General features: G+C 42.3%; 1 protein-coding gene across 1 annotated transcript; it reads left to right on the top strand.

The window, feature by feature from the left end:
- The first annotated feature begins 1,717 nt into the window (after positions 1-1,717).
- FAM98B (family with sequence similarity 98 member B) lies at positions 1,718-16,219 on the top strand. The gene is made up of 8 exons (XM_073609941.1): positions 1,718-2,237; positions 4,015-4,160; positions 6,257-6,388; positions 6,884-7,056; positions 10,069-10,149; positions 11,910-12,026; positions 12,214-12,381; positions 14,701-16,219. The coding sequence occupies exons 1-8, from the start codon at positions 2,146-2,148 to the stop codon at positions 15,004-15,006; spliced, it is 1,215 nt and encodes a 404-aa protein (XP_073466042.1). The 5' UTR covers positions 1,718-2,145; the 3' UTR covers positions 15,007-16,219.
- The last annotated feature ends 474 nt before the right edge of the window (positions 16,220-16,693 follow it).

Below are 16,693 nucleotides of genomic sequence, written 5' to 3'. Positions count from 1 at the left end.
TAACGTGACATATCTCCAAAATGCTACAGTAAAATGGTTTCAAATTAGGTGTGCATATGGTATGGGATGTCTTGTACTAAAACTGACCATTATTTTTTTCAACTTATTAGAAATTAGATCATAATAGGCCTCCAAAGTTGAGTAACGTGACATATCTCCATAATGCTACTGTAAAATGGTTTCAAACAAGGTGTGCTTAGTGTATGGGATGTCCTGTATCAGAATTGACCATTCTTTTTTTCTATTTATTGGAAATTAGTTATTTATACACCTCCAAAGTCGAATAACGTGACATATTTCTAAAATGCTACAGTAAAATGGTTTCAAATTAAGTGTGCATAGGGTTTGGGACATCCTGTACTAGAACTGACCATTCTTTTTTTCTGCTTATTAGAAATGAGGTTTTTATAGGCCCCCAAAGTCGAATAACGTGACATATCTCCAAAACGCTAGAGTAAAATGGTTTCAAATGAGGTGTGCTTAGTCTATGGGATGTCCTGTACTAGAACTGACCATTCTTTTTTTCTACTTATTTCAAATGAGATCTTTAAGGGCTTCTGGAGTTGAAAATGTCCTATTTCACTTGGGGTGTTTATAATGTATGGGACACTGAATGCAAGAGAACAAAAAAAACATATGCAGTAAATGTATTTAGAAAGAGATACTTTATGTTGTCTGTTTGTGCTGTAAACATTTACATAAAACAATGTATTGAGATGTGACCTATAAAGATAAAATATTAGTCGAAAACAATGTGAGTTTTAAAAAAGGATAAAGATAGAAAAGAGAAATAAATAAATAATGAGAGAGTGATAGAAAGATAAATAAACAAATGCTTGTGCTGAGAAAAAGAAAGAAAGAAAGAAAGACTTGCGCTGTAAACCTTTTAATAAAATGATGAAAGAGAGATAAATGAAATTGAAGAGAGAGAAAGAAAGAAATGCTTGTGCTGTAAACCTTTTCATAAAACGATGTATTGAGATGTAAACTATAAAGGAAAAAAAAGTTAGTCGCAGACAATGTGAGTTTAAAAAAAAGATAAAGATAAAAAGAGAGATAATTAAAGCATGAAAGAGAGAGAGAGAGAGAGAGAGAGAGAGAGAGAGAGAGAGAGAGAGAGAAAGATAAATAAAGAATGAAAGAGATAGAGAGAGAGAGAGAGAGGGAAAGAAAGTGAGAAATAAACAAATAAAGAATAAGAGAGAGAGAAAGTGAGAGAAAAGGAAAAAGAGAAGAAAAAAATAAAGAATGAAAGCACGAGAGAAATAATAAGAATAATTAAGAATTCAAGAGAAAGAGAGAGAGAAATAAAGACCGATAGATAGATAGATCAACAGACATACATGGGCAACTCAAGCATGTTCTCTCTTTGCTGTTACTGAAATTACCGTAATCATTGTAATAGGCGCACAGATTTTTTTTTTTTTTTTTGGTGGCTGGCTAGACCGTGTATTTTCAAACCAAGGCTGGCTTGACCGCAGTGCCATGCAGCCTGTGGCCCCTGTGAGATGCAGCCAGCCTGTGGCAACCATCGTGTGCCCCCCTGTGACATGCAGCCCCCCGTGACATCAAGACTGCCCCCCCCCCTTGTGACATCCGGACTGGCCCCCCTGCGACATTCAGTCTGTGGCCCCCCCCTATGACATGCAGACTGCATCCCCCCCGAGCCTGTGGCCCCTCGTCGTGTCGCCCATTGTCAATCAGATGTAGCCGAGGTGTCTCGCTGTGTCTTCATGATGCAGCCGATCCATCAGCATGTGAGGAGTTAATATAACTCAGCTGTGTTCGTCAGTAGCTCTGCGCTGTTTCTTTTTTGTCTGAAACCGGCACATGCGCAGTAGAGGCAAGTAATATCGAATTTCATGGGATACTGTATTTACTGCTACACCGGTATGCGTACAATTCAGAAAGCCATTCAGTCTGTCTGTGTCCTCCTGAGGTGTTCCCACTACTAACCTAGCAGACTAAGGAAGAGGCACACCACAGGAGGATACAGACTGAGAGACTTGTTTATGTTACCCGCTCGGGTTTATTGGAGTGAAATGTTCTCCCCTGACTGAAGAGGATGTAATGCAACCGGAACCTTAATTCCGGAAGCGCCGCTGCAGCCCGGACCTGTATTGTTAATGGACCGGAAGCCGATGGATGTCTGAATGCAGACTGAGCTGGTGCGGTGATTGGAGGAGATTTGCTGGCGGGATGGAGGCCGATTTGTTGGACACGCTAGAGTCTCTGGGGTGAGAGGAGATGTACTGTGATACATTCATTGTACATAGATCCTGACACTGGTCTACTGCATGGATGGAGAATAGATGTTTGATTGTACCTGTCTCTGGCACATGTCCCCCTTCCCCTTACTTCTCTCTGGTCCTTGGCCTTGTCTTTCTCTGGCTCTTGTGCCCCCCAACCTGTCTTCTGTGGCCCTTGTCCCTTCCTTGTCAGTCTATTGTGGCCCCTGTCCCTTCCTTGTCAGTCTATTGTGGCCCCCAGTCCCTTCCTTGTCAGTCTATTGTGGCCCCCAGTCCCTTCCTTGTCAGTCTATTGTGGCCCCCAGTCCCTTCCTTGTCAGTCTATTGTGGCCCCCAGTCCCTTCCTTGCCAGTCTATTGTGGCCCCCAGTCCCTTCCTTGTCAGTCTATTGTGGCCCCCAGTCCCTTCCTTGCCAGTCTATTGTGGCCCCCAGTCCCTTCCTTGCCAGTCTATTGTGGCCCCCAGTCCCTTCCTTGCCAGTCTATTGTGGCCCCCAGTCCCTTCCTTGCCAGTCTATTGTGGCCCCCAGTCCCTTCCTTGCCAGTCTATTGTGGCCCCCAGTCCCTTCCTTGCCAGTCTATTGTGGCCCCCAGTCCCTTCCTTGCCAGTCTATTGTGGCCCCCAGTCCCTTCCTTGCCAGTCTATTGTGGCCCCCAGTCCCTTCCTTGCCAGTCTATTGTGGCCCCCAGTCCCTTCCTTGCCAGTCTATTGTGGCCCCCAGTCCCTTCCTTGTCAGTCTATTGTGGCCCCCAGTCCCTTCCTTGTCAGTCTATTGTGGCCCCCAGTCCCTTCCTTGCCAGTCTATTGTGGCCCCCAGTCCCTTCCTTGCCAGTCTATTGTGGCCCCCAGTCCCTTCCTTGCCAGTCTATTGTGGCCCCCAGTCCCTTCCTTGCCAGTCTATTGTGGCCCCCAGTCCCTTCCTTGCCAGTCTATTGTGGCCCCCAGTCCCTTCCTTGCCAGTCTATTGTGGCCCCCAGTCCCTTCCTTGCCAGTCTATTGTGGCCCCCAGTCCCTTCCTTGCCAGTCTATTGTGGCCCCCAGTCCCTTCCTTGCCAGTCTATTGTGGCCCCCAGTCCCTTCCTTGCCAGTCTATTGTGGCCCCCAGTCCCTTCCTTGCCAGTCTATTGTGGCCCCCAGTCCCTTCCTTGCCAGTCTATTGTGGCCCCCAGTCCCTTCCTTGCCAGTCTATTGTGGCCCCCAGTCCCTTCCTTGCCAGTCTATTGTGGCCCCCAGTCCCTTCCTTGTCAGTCTATTGTGGCCCCCAGTCCCTTCCTTGTCAGTCTATTGTGGCCCCCAGTCCCTTCCTTGTCAGTCTATTGTGGCCCCCAGTCCCTTCCTTGTCAGTCTATTGTGGCCCCCAGTCCCCCCCTTGTCAGTCTATTGTGGCCCCCAGTCCCCCCCTTGTCAGTCTATTGTGGCCCCCAGTCCCCCCCTTGTCAGTCTATTGTGGCCCCCAGTCCCCCCCTTGTCAGTCTATTGTGGCCCCCAGTCCCCCCCTTGTCAGTCTATTGTGGCCCCCAGTCCCCCTTACTTCTCTCTGGTCCTTGTCCTTGTCTTTCTCTGGCTCTTTTGCCCCCCAACCTGTCTTCTGTCGCCTTGTCCCTTCCTTGCCAGTCTTCTGTGGCCCTTCTCTTCACCCCCCCCCTTTTTTTTTATTCTCTGGCCCTTGTATCCCTCTGTTGAATGATGACAATGTGACAGTTTACTTGAATTGATGTTAAATTTCATAGTGAACACACCTTGAAATGATTTCTTCTCATGCCAGGTACCAGGGTCCCCTGTTGGATGAGACCACTCTAGGTCCAGCTTTAGAGAGTGGGCTGTCATCTCCTGAATACTGCCAGCTCTTGTGTTGGCTCAGCTCTCAGATACATTTATTAGGTAACTTAGAAGAAAGTGTCAGCTCTGAAGGTAAGTAATTCATCTCATCAGATAAGATCACTGCAAAGAACATTGCACTGAGCCCTGGAAGAGATGCTTGGATCTATATGAACAATATCAACTCTTCACCTTTTCGTTTTGAATGATGCCATCTCACCTTAGCATGTCCCAAACCAGAGCCCTTCCCTTTTTTTGGAAAGCAAAACACAGTAATGTATTCCCATGCATTGCAGGTGCGATTCAAAATGAATGGCAGTGCATTGTACTGACACATGCATGTTGCGGCACCATACGTTACTGCAGTGCAAAAGTGTCAATCTGAGTATAAAATAAATTGTGTGCAAATTCTCCTTATTTAAAGCAAGGCAAAGGCATCGCCTTCCAGCGATGTAATGTCATCGCTGGAGATGGCGTCTATTTATACCCAGTCTTTCTTCAGGGTTGGCGGCTCCGTGCAGTCACAGAGCATGCGCGGGAGCCGCCGGTCACGACTGCTCTGAAGAAATGGCACTGGTGGCTGTTCCTTCAAAGCGCATGCGCCAGTTACGTAACTGGCTGCTAGGACAGCAAATAACTCCTAAACGGTGCAAGTTTAGCAGATCTTTACACTGCCCATAGGTAAAACTTAAAGATGGAAGTTTACTTCCTCTTTAAAAACCATGCTTACAAAATAGTGTCTTGTCCTGCTTGCGCACCACAGTCTGCATCTGACCCTTTATTTGCAACTCCATGCACACAAATGTGTTTTTAAATGCATTGAGGTTCTATTCACTATCTGTAGAAAGATCACCCTGACTCACTGACAGTCACCTCCCCAGCAATCCTCCACTGTTCCTTTCTCCATCGTAGCTGCCACCAAAATACCTGGTATCAGAGCCTAGAAGCAGTGGTGACATCATCCTCTCCATCATGTGACTGTGCTTGGCCCTAGCAATTGCTGCTAGGCCTGAGCACTGCATTTTGGGAGGAGATCACATGTTTCACCATACTTGGAAGCACCAGGTATTTTGTTCTGATTGCGATTAGGGATGGATTGTTTGAGAGGTGATTATCAGTGGGTCAGGGTGTGTAGCTTTGTACAGAAAACAGTATATGAAGATACCCTGTGTTTTGTGATGCACTCCAAGAAAAGGATTTTACAGGTAAACCAAAAATCCCATGTTCTCTAAACTTCTCTTTCACAAAATTTACAACAATACTACAAGTGAATTTAAATTTTACCTCATAAGCTGTAAATAGTAACATGCACACAGTGAGAGAGTTTTTGCAACTTTTCATCATAGAACTGCCCTCTTTATTTCCTATACCTATCTGTGCTCATTTTTGTTCTGTTTGTAGTAATTTATAAAAATATAGCACATTAAAAATGTTTGTATAGCGTATGTGATTATTTTTCATATGCTTTTAAAAGCATATATGTATACATAGAAAAAAAGGGGCAACCCTCATAGGCTTTAATCTGGTGCTGCCAACGATTTTTTTTTCTTTATTGTTGAGAACAAAAGAGACAGCACATACCCATTGTGAAAGGTTCAGTGGTTACAATTAACTGGTAATCCAAAAAAACAAAACAGTTTAAAAACAACTATGCTTCTGAGTGGTATGTTGCATTGCAAGCAGGATGCTTAGATAACCTGACAGACAAGAGATTTCTGAGCATACTTACCCGGCGGGTAAGTCTGCTGGGGAATATTTTGTCTGTTTGTAATGTGGATTGCCATTCCATGCACCTTGCTGCAAAGGCCAGTTGAAGGCTTGGGTGGTTACCACTTTTTATTTTTGTACATGCTTGGATAACCTGTCATAGGCAAGCATGGGTTCCCTTCTGCTTTCTTTTTTAATTTTTAAATGAAAGGGAATTAATTGGGGTAGAATGAAAAGGGAGTAAGGAGAAGAGTGGAAGGGGTTGGGGAGAAGTGCGATATGAAGGGTGGGAAAAGAGATGCTTAGGAGAGATGGCTAGAGGAGCAAAATGATGGGAACTTGACTAAGCAGGAGATGGGGAGGCTGCTGCTGCCACCGATATTTTAACTGGTTTATCTTTTATTGTTTTAAGGTAGTGTTGGCACTTTTGAGCGCATGGTGATAATATTAAAAACCAGTGTCTGTTGTCTTACCCGTAATAGGTGGAGACCTGGAGAGTATTCAGCTGGAAATAAGTGGATTCTTAAAGGAGCTCTCTTGCCCATATCCTTCTCTGGTGTCTGGAGATATCAAAAGCAGACTCCAAAACAAAGAGGATTGTCTGAAATTGCTGTGTAAGTACAAATAGACAGGAAGTAAAGTCCCATGCATGTATTGTACCTATAGGTAAGCCTATTATAAGGCTTACCTATAGGTACTGTAAATATCCTAATTGTGCACCTTTTGGGGGATAATTACTGTATATGCAGTCAATTACATCATCAGCACATGCTCTCTGATAAAACGGCCACCTTGCCGTCTCTTCAGAACACTGTGCCGTGACTGGCAGCTCCCACAGTCTGAGTCTGGAAGGAAGATGGGCGAAGATGGATGCAGCGTCCAGCGGGGATGACGAGGGCTTAGTTAGCAGATAAGTTTAATGTACTGCGATGCATACTAGCACATTATGTCTTTACTTTTGTAGGTCAGAAAAAGAAAATACGGGACTTTACGTCCTCTTTAAGTTATATTGAAACTTTTCAAAATTAAATAAAACACATTAATTATTTGCCCCTTCACCAACTTTGAGACCATTTTTCTTTTTTTTCTCCTCTTATCATATGTCCCAGTATTCTTAGGTTCAGAACTTCAGGCTGTACAGATCCTACAGACTAAGTCGTTGACTTGCTCAGGTCCAAGTGATGCTGTGAATAAAGAAATAAAAACTCTTTTTGAAGCTCTCCGGTTGCCTTTGCCATCCACTTCAGATATTATTGGCCAGTTAAAAAGCATTCAAGAAAAGGTACAAGGTTTATATTAAATGTTTGGCTTTCATGTATATTTACATACCTCCCTGTACAGTTTCCTCTTTTCAAAAGCTAAGACATGGGTACTAGAAAACAGATGAGTGACAAGCCTCTGATGAAAATAGCTATTCTATAACTCTACTGTCAAATATTAGTTCTTTGCCAATGCCTTCACTCTTAAAGTGGATGTAAACCCTGTACTACCACTTTTACCTGCAGGTAAGCCTATAATAAGGACCGTTTAAGAGATATTCACTGTATACGCATGCAGTCTCACCGTGCCCATAATCGCAGCCTCACCATGCCCATAATCGCAGCCTCACTGTAGTCAGTGTCCGTGCCTGGATTACACAGTCTGCGGGCATCTCCCGCTGTGTGTTTCGGAGCTGAGTGTGAAAACTTTGGCCGCGCTGTGAGAAAAGTCCCGCCCTCCTCCTAGATCAGCTCGTGTGATAGACAGAACACTGCTCGGAGACACACAGCGGGAGATGCCTGCAGACTGTGTATGACATATAGTGGAGGAGGAGGGAGCGGAGCGCTGCGCTGCAGCCACAGCTTTGCCCAAAGTGGCCCCAGGGCAAGCAGCCTACCAATCAAAAAAATTAAAAAATTTACGATTAATCGTTAATTTCCGCAGCCCTATTATTTTTGTTATGCTGGTCTTCTTTTTTTTTTTTTTTTTTTTCAGGATTTATTGGACCATTGATTATCATTGTCATTACTCTATATTATTCAGCTTTGTGGTTTGATTTAATAAAAGTCTACATTTAGAAAAAAAAAGCTTCATGTTTGCAGTTTTTTAATCAATAGGTTTAGTTTGACTTTTATCTAATTAGGTTAAACTTCACTGCCTAAAGCCCAGTACACAGGGGCCGAATGTATGTGTAAGACAACCAGTCCGACAGAAGCTGGCTGTTTGCCTGGCTTCTGTCAGACAAGCGTGCTGGAAAACCAGCAGCTGACCTGCTCCTGATCAGGGTTGAACGAAAAAAAAAAATTAGTAGCGTGGACCATTCATGGAGCCAAGATCAGGGGCATATCAGTCGATGAATGCCTGCTATCACCAGGAGTGTAACCTAGGTTTTTTGCTTTATAACCGATTCCTTTAAAAAACAAAAAACAAAAAACTGTAAAATGACCTGAAAGCTACTATATAAGGTGGATCGGGGTAATACATTTTAGTAAGTTTTTTTCTTTTATGAATCTGGCCCGCTGCATCCCAGGAAGTAGTGTTCCTGTGAGGCGCACAAATGCCGCAGTTTTCTGGCAGGTCCCTAATACCTGATATGCCCCAGGTGTTTGCAAATTCCAAATCTGGAAGGGACCTGTGAACATTTGGATTTTCCCAGCACACATGCACATTCAAACCAGCAAGTATCCCATAACCACGCAGGTGAAAAGCAGCACAAGGAAAACCTGACAATGATGATGGACTAGTAAGCATGTTGTGTGTGTGTGTGTGTTTGTTTGTTTTGGTTTTTTTTTTTTTTTGCTTAGTATACAAGGTCAGTTAGAGAGAGGTACTTTTTATTTTTAGCTACATATGGTGAAATTTCACTTTTGACATGCAGTTCTCAGCCTCAAGGAAGAAGGTGGTGGGTTTTGGTTATTTATTCCAATTCAACAGACACTTCCATTTCAGAGACCCTGTGCAATGCTGATCCCTTTAGGCACACAGAAGGAAACAAATCTACTTTGACAAGAAAGTAAGCTGTCTGCTTGAAAAGAGTTATTGCCTGAAATGTAGTAATGTAATCAATATGAGGACTTCTTTTCTTCTACTAGGTTAGGTTACTCAATTTAAAAAAAAAAAAAAAATAATAAAATTGTGTATGTGTGTGTGTATGTGTAATAAATATATATATATGACCCTTCTCTCCAACCAGAGTGTATGATCAGGGATGGTTAATATTTTGGGTAACTGCGGGTTGTCCCAGAGGGGCGTATGGGCATGAAAGAGGGGAGCTTTAGTCACATTCATAGCAAGCTGCAAGATTTTGCAATGATAGAATAGCATAGAACCCCCGTTGCCTCCACGGGACGGCCCATGGATGCCCTGAAAAAGGATTCTTGGGAACATACCAAGGTGGAATATCTGTTTCCTTAAGGTAAATTATTGTGCACAGAAGCTTTTATTTCAATGAGCTCCCAGAAGCTGGTGTTTGCTGAGAGTCCATGGCTGACATGCGCTTTACTGTTACCAGAAGGACGCAGTGAAGTGAGAAGCTCAGTATAAGAGCTAAGCAACAACAGTGTTCAGGAGGAGATCAGCAAAGACAGCCGACCAATTTCTCTCATAACAGGTTACTGTAAGAATACAAGGAGCATTTGCTTCTTTGAATGAACAGATCGGTTGCCCAAAGCGGAGTTCCAGCCTTTGTGTTTATTAAAAGTCAGCAGCTACACAAAGTGCACAGGCTCTCACCTGTCCCATGGTCCAGCGATGCGGCCGCCTGAAGCCTTGGTTCTCTCCCATTAAGCCGGGTGCGCACTGTGCATCCTGAATGACTGGGAAATCTGGGATCAGTGACGTGTCCCAAAAGGTATCAGGAAGAGGAGAACTTAGGCTTGAGTCGCCTAGGCGGTATGAGCGGAAGTGGAAGCTTGGGTACCTGTCAAAACTAGGTACCCGCTCCCTCCCGAAAAAAAATTACACGCCAAATGTGGCATGTCAGGGGGTCAGGAGTCTTTAAAGCGGAAGTTCCACTATTGGATGGAGCTCTGCTTTAAACATTTGCATCTGAGCATTGGCTATGTGCTTTTGAGTGTTTTTTTTCTGTCCTGTTTAAAGATGTCTTTTGTAGGTTTTTAGTGGCTAGAAATATTAGGTTTGACAAGAAATTTAACAAAGCTGAGATTTTTAAGGCTTAATTCATATCTGCTTATTATTTTATGAAGGAAAACCTACTTTATTCGTAACTAACAGGTGGTTTTACAATTTAGCAGGAAAGAATGTGCAAAATTCCATATAAAATATTTATGTTGCCTGTGTTTTATCTCATTCACAGGTTACTGAGTTATTGCCCAAAGTTCAGTCAAATAGCATTAACAAGACACTCCTCGGTGTGGAACTGAATGCAGAACAGCTGGTGAGATGCAAATGAATATAGAAAAATAACCTTAACATTTAAGCCATCTTACTAAGTGACAAGCCTTGAATTATCTAATTACAGGCCTGGAATTCTTGACTTTCCCAGTCAGACTTTCTGTAGTCCTCATTTTCACCCTTCTCATAATTTGTAAAGAAATAATTAAACCCTGCCCACCCCACTGCAGACAGCGGGAAGTAATATATGAAATAGTTTGCACTATAGAATAAATAGTGATATGCTCCAGTCCTACCCAGAGACCTTCTAAAAGTCATGTTTTAATCTGATAATGAGATCATGTATAAAAAGCATATTTATGTTTTCCTCAATAGTAAACAGTCCTAATTGGAGTTGCCCTTTAGGTTTCTGCAGAGTGGTTGGGCTGTTCCTTCTGACAGGGTTGTAGATGGGAACATCAAACATGTAAATGCAAATCTGATACCTATATATGAGTGCAGCGCTGAATCATGAAATATAAACAAATATCAAAAATCATTAAATCAAACAACATATAAAGTGCATAATTAAATGTCCATACAATTAATGTGCAAAAAAGTCCAACACTTTTTAACATTTATTAAAATGTACAGGGTACTCACAATATGCGGGTGCTTCCAGCGCACCACACTAATACAAACATGGGTTTAAAGCGCAACATAGAGCCGCACAGCCTAAATCTCGTTCAGCTTTTCAAATCGCTATAGAGCCCGAGTGCCTTCACCGTCCTAGTTCTTCCCCAAGGGGAGGGGCTAGGACGGTGAAGGCACTCGGGCTCTATAGCGATTTCAGGAAGTGAACAGGCAGCAGCTTCTGCTGCCCACAGTTCAAATGGATGCAGCCAGACTTAGTGGAGGGAGATTTCTGCACCATATTTGGCAAGTACAGAATCGCAGTATATATAAAATTAGTATGCAAAGTGGTTTTGAGGGAAGCTTCAGAATGGCAGAATGGTTTTTATTACAGATTATGTGAGCAGACTGCAGTTCCTCGTTAATCTTTCCTTCCCGCTACCTGTGCAAGTTGATCTTGAGCTTACCCAGGGTTCTCTGTCCTTTTCCCATGTGATAGTGCTTTGGCCTGTGGTAGTTGGCCTCTCAGTGCTGCCATGTGGAAAGAAGGGAAGGAGGTCACGTGATCTTCTTTACCCAGAATTAATGGGCATTTCACTTCCCCCTTTGGGTGAATGGAAGGCAAGTATAACCACAGCCTCTGGTTTGATTTATTTATTTTTTTGGTGGGGATTTCCCTCTTGCCTCCTCATTGCTCCATTTTACAGCTCAGTTATGCAGATTCCTCGATTACTGAGAAAGTTTAACTCCCTGTCTGTATCATTAACTTTGTGTGCTCCTGATAAATTGAGCACCACAAATAGCTGTCCTGTTGATTGTGAAGCTCTGCCGATTACACAGGGAAAGCTGTGCTCTCCCAGTGTGATCTGCAACACTGAGATGTCAATGTGACAAGCCAGTCCGTTTGTTAATCGAAAGCTGATATTGTAGACTTTATACATAAATTACTGTAATGTAAAGTATAAAAAAAAAAACTCTTCACCCAAATCGAACTTCCTTCTTTTTTTTTTTTTCCTTCATGTGCACACACTGGTTAACCTTAATTACAACCAATTCATGATACCAGGCTCTTTACTTTGAAGCAGTAATCCATTAAAATCACCATCTATGCTGCCTACTTTGTAAGCAAGCATGAATATTTGTAATATGTACAATGGAAGGATTATATATACATTTTAACCAATTTTATAGGAACGCCTGGAGAAGATAAATGATGCTCTCTGTAAAGAGTATGAGTGTCGGCGACGAATGTTAATAAAACGTCTCGATGTTACTGTTCAGTCATTTGGCTGGTCAGACAGGGCCAAGGTGGGTACATTTCTGTACAGTACTCTATTTATTTTCTAGATGTCGCACTTTCTCTCTTCATTGACAATGTATTGTTATCAAATGTTACATTGCAAGATACTGTGTGAACTTGTACTAATGATATGATAGCAATAAATACATTTTGTTTTTAATGGTCAGCAAAAAATATATATTTTTTTTCTATTAGGAAAAAACAGATGAGATTGCTCGTGCTTATCAGCCAGTGCGATACTCGCTGTGCTCAAAATCGAGCATTACATTATCACACCTCTTGGCTGCTAGGGAGGATCTCTCCAGAATAGTGCGTACTAGCAGTGGTTCATCAAGGGAGAAGACTGTGTGTCCTGTGAACAAGGTACATTGCTATATAGACATTCTGTATTTTTGTTCCCTTGTGAGGTTATTTGTATTATATATTTCAAGGTGTGTGGTTTTTTTTTTTTTTTTTTTTTTTTTTTTTTTTTACATAATTCCATCACTGAGAATTCTGAGTGCAGTTGCCTAGAGCAAATGACCATAAAATATGTATCACGGGAGATGTTTCAAGAGCCAACCAAAAAAGTTTTTCATGGAACAGCACAATCCTAATAATTTTGTGTTCTGTGATTGTTGTACATTTTTAACAGCTGCTTATCGACTCTAGTCACCAGCACAGCAAGTGAGGAAGAGTATGCTCTGTGGAGCCACAGCAGTGTTAACCTCACTCTTTTTTTGTCACTACGAAAACACAGGAATAGACAACAATAAACACCTAACAAAATTTTGTAACATTCTACACTATCCAAAAAGACAAGAAATTGAACAGTTTCAGTCCATCAAGTGTGTCCCCATATGGGATATATGGTTAGTTCACCTTTACTGACTTTTGCCAAAAATATCCTCAAGCATTACTGAATTCTCGATTTTTACATTTAATTTTTTTTTTTTTTCTTTTTTTTTAAAGCATACAAACTTTTTCAACTAGTTATTTAATTGCTCTCTCCTCTTTGCCCTGTAGATGGCTAGACGTACCAAGCATTGGGTGTGTGCCCCTAGAAACTCACAAAGCAGCACTCGGGTTCATTCTCTATCCACGCATACACAGTTTGTTCTCAAATCGGTGCTCTTGAGTTTCCAGGGTTGCGCATCCAAAGCTTGCTACATCCTGCCATCCACAGGGCAGAGATGAAAGTGCATTGAAATGAGCAAGTAAGCATTCTTTTATAGAAAATAGAAGCACTGCATACAAATGTATTGAGGACTCTGTAATGTAATAATAGGAAGTTTTTAAGATTGTTTCTGCCCCTTTGTAGACTTGTGATATAGGCTTGGTGTGTCACACAGTTTCTTGAGCAGGATGAATAATCGCTGTGCTTATGTGCAGTTGAGCACCATGCATCTTTCTGCACTGGTGATGCAATTAGAATAAAGTGTTTTCTCACTGTGGAAAGATCTCTTCTTACTTCCTGTTTGATTGCTTTTGGCGCCACTCAAAGTAGAGGTGAAAGCATATCCCTGTGTCTCACAGCATGGCGTGCAGGCTTGTCTTAATAACAATCCAGGGGATTAGTAAATGTAAAGCAGAAAGGATCGCCGCTACTCCTGCCCAGCCGAATAAATGATAAAGAGCGTCCTCCGCCTATATGTATTCACCAAAGCACACCCTGATGCGCGATTAGTCATAGTGTCCCAGTGGCAGGACGAAATGCATTACAGTATGTGGTTTGGTGGAGACATGTAGGCTGAGGCTGCTCTTTATTCACCTGGGCTGGTCAGGAGTAGCAGCGATCCTTTCCTCTTTACATGTACTAACTCCTACTTCCTGTTATGTCTAAAGGACAGGAAGTGAAGGGAAATCTCCCCAGTGGGACAAGATGGCAAATAAGATTTTAAAAAATGGACAGGGGTTTTAACTATTCCCTATTCAGTTCAAAATGAAAACAAACCATTTTGCTTCAGATGTACAGGCAGTGCCCGAGTTACAAACATCTCACTTACAAATCACTGATACTAACAAACCGAGGGAGACAACAGGAAGTGAGAGGAAATCTACCCCTAGGAAGGGAAAATTACTCCTGTAATCATGGGAAAAAGGTGTCCCCACTGAAGCTTTATCACCAATCCTTGTTTCCACAACAAATTTTCAAAATCCAATTGTCATTGGGACAGAAAGTGAGTGAAATCTTCTGAAAAGGGGCACATACAGCAAAACAAACTTATACAGAGGTGTTAACCCTTTCTTATGCGATCCAAAAAATGTTTTTTTTTGTTTGGTTGGCGTTGCATTTAAAAAATGTACCCATTCCAACTTGCATACAAATTCAACTTGAGAACAAACCTACAAAATCTATCTTGTTTGTAACCCTGGGACTGCCTGTACTTTAGGAAAAGGGGTGTTCTATTTGAAACCGTGTTTTCTTTGTATTGCATTCTAGTATTTAAAATAGGGACAGGTATTTTTCAATATCGTACTATCTGTTCACCTAACTGGCATCTTGGAAGTTTTCTGTGCATTTAAAGGTTGAAAATGGGCTTTGTTTCTATAATTAAAATTAGATTATGCAAAAGAGATAAAGTAAATGTAAATGTAAATGTTTTATTTTCATCCATTTAAAAAAATACAGCAGTTAAAATGATTTTACCTGGCTATTATTTATTTATTTTTTTTCATTTGGTTTTTATTCATTTATTACAGGTTCTAATGGGAAGGGTGCCTGATCGAGGAGGAAGACCCTCAGAGATTGAGCCCCCAGCTCCAGAAATGCCACCCTGGCAGAAAAGACAGGATGATGGAGGAAGGGGAGGTTGGAGGGGAGGAGGACGAGGAGGATGGCGAGGAGGAGGAGGAGGAGGAGGAGGAGGTGGTGGAGGTGGTGGTGGTGGATTTGGAAGAGGAGGTTATAATGCAGGTCCCAGAGGTGGAAGAGGAGGTGGCGGAGGATACCAGGGCAGGGGGGGATACAGTGATTTTGGAGGAAGGGGAAATTATAAGAGGTACTGAATGCACAGCTGTCTAGACTGTTGCCAAAAGTTTACATTTCATTAATTAATTATGGATCTGTAAAGGTATTTCTTAATGACCTCTTTGGTACAGACAGTATTCCTTCTCAATAAACCAGGAATTAATTTTTTTACATCTGAAATAGAACAGCAGTAACACTAAATTTCACCTTGGGAGCATTGGGGTGGAGTCAGGAAATGTGTGTTTTGCTGAACTTATCCTTCACCCTGATCACATATAGTGATTGATTCGTTATTGGTGATCTATGCACAGGCTTGCAATAATTTTTTTTACACGGTTTGACACGATGAGTTACTTTTTTTGTGCAGCACCTATACAGCACTCTATGAATATTAGACTATGTTAAGGACATAAGTAGTTTTTCTTTCTTGTGCTGCCACCTACAGAGGATCTGAACACTGGTAAACAAATAAAAAAAACAGCAATCAGCCTGGCTTAACCCCTCCCACTTCCAGCATGTCTCAGTATTTTTAGCCAGTGTACTAGGGCAGTAGACTTCTTTTCTCTTTTGAAGAATAGTTGAACCCTTTTTTTTTTTATAGCCATTTTCTTTTTATTTCACGATTATGTCTCTTCAATAAAGACTTCATCATGAGCTAGTGTTTGTGCAGCCATCCAGATTGGTGTATCTTCAATAATATACCAATAGCTTTGGAGGCCATACTAAGGCCCTGCTGCCTTGGCAATCGCAGGGTCTGCCTGGAATGTGATCTTAGAACATCTCTGTGTATGGTCAGTTAGCCGCAGAATGCTTTCCAGGTTCAGAAGCGTGGTGCCTCTGGTGTGACCCAGCCTTTGAAGACTCCTTTTATGAGTAGGCCATGTGGGCTGAGCACCTGGAGCTACTTCATTTTTTAGAACCATTGAGCAGCATTATTACCAATGCTGAGAGAAAAACTAACCAGTATAGCACAATAAAAGTCACAGCTTTCACCAACATCAAAACAGTTCAGGGGAATTTGATGATTGCACCACAAGGATCCTGCAGCTTACAGTGTGGGAGGATTGGGAAAGGTCAAAAGATTGATTCCTCAGCATTGGTAATGTCGAAAAGATAAAAAAAAACATCAGCGTGGGATCCCCATTAGCGTGTTGAAAATCCATTTATTACAACAAAAAACATAGCGCACTTACATTTAAAACTTTTGACATCAGCACAAGGATACCATATGGACTTCATCAGGTGTTGGAATGCAGCAGCAGTTTAGGAATCTCAAGCTGGCATGTGAAGAAACTATTTTGACAGCTGTCAAAAAAAGCCACCGGAACCAGGTCTGTAGCACTATACACTGCCTCGTGATGATCCCTACGTGATACTGGGGATTGGGGGCGTTACCTAGGTTCCAAGAGCCCGATGCAGACAGTCCAGAACGTTGTCCCCTGCATGAGTTCCTACATTCCTCAAAGTCTTCCTTGGCTCCATCAGGTGCAACCCCCTCCTTGGCTGGTTACTCTAGGCACCTCCCACTATCCCCAGTATCGCGTAGGGATTACCACGAGGCAGTGTATAGTGCTGCAGGATGCCGGGTTCCAGTGGCTTTTGACCGCTATCAAAATAGTTTCTTCACATGCTGGTATGAGATTCCTAAACTGCTGCTGCATTTCAACACCCGTCCATATTGTATCCCTGTGCTCATGCCAAGAGTTTTAAATATGTGTGCTATGG

Source organism: Aquarana catesbeiana, linkage group LG13 (genome assembly GCF_042186555.1).
Source record: "Aquarana catesbeiana isolate 2022-GZ linkage group LG13, ASM4218655v1, whole genome shotgun sequence".
Classification (NCBI taxonomy): Eukaryota; Metazoa; Chordata; class Amphibia; order Anura; family Ranidae; genus Aquarana; species Aquarana catesbeiana.
Note: the sequence above shows the minus strand (reverse complement) of the source record. Positions and strands in the feature narration are given on the sequence as shown.

What these genes read in the sequence shown, in the direction of transcription:
- FAM98B (XM_073609941.1), top strand. Translation starts at nt 2,146, where the DNA reads ATGTCTGAATGCAGACTGAGCTGGTGCGGTGATTGGAGGAGATTTGCT. An exon ending in GACACGCTAGAGTCTCTGGG is followed by an intron (nt 2,238 to 4,014) that starts GTGAGAGGAGAT and finishes TTCTCATGCCAG; the next exon opens with GTACCAGGGTCCCCTGTTGG. An exon ending in TAAAAAGCATTCAAGAAAAG is followed by an intron (nt 7,057 to 10,068) that starts GTACAAGGTTTA and finishes TCTCATTCACAG; the next exon opens with GTTACTGAGTTATTGCCCAA.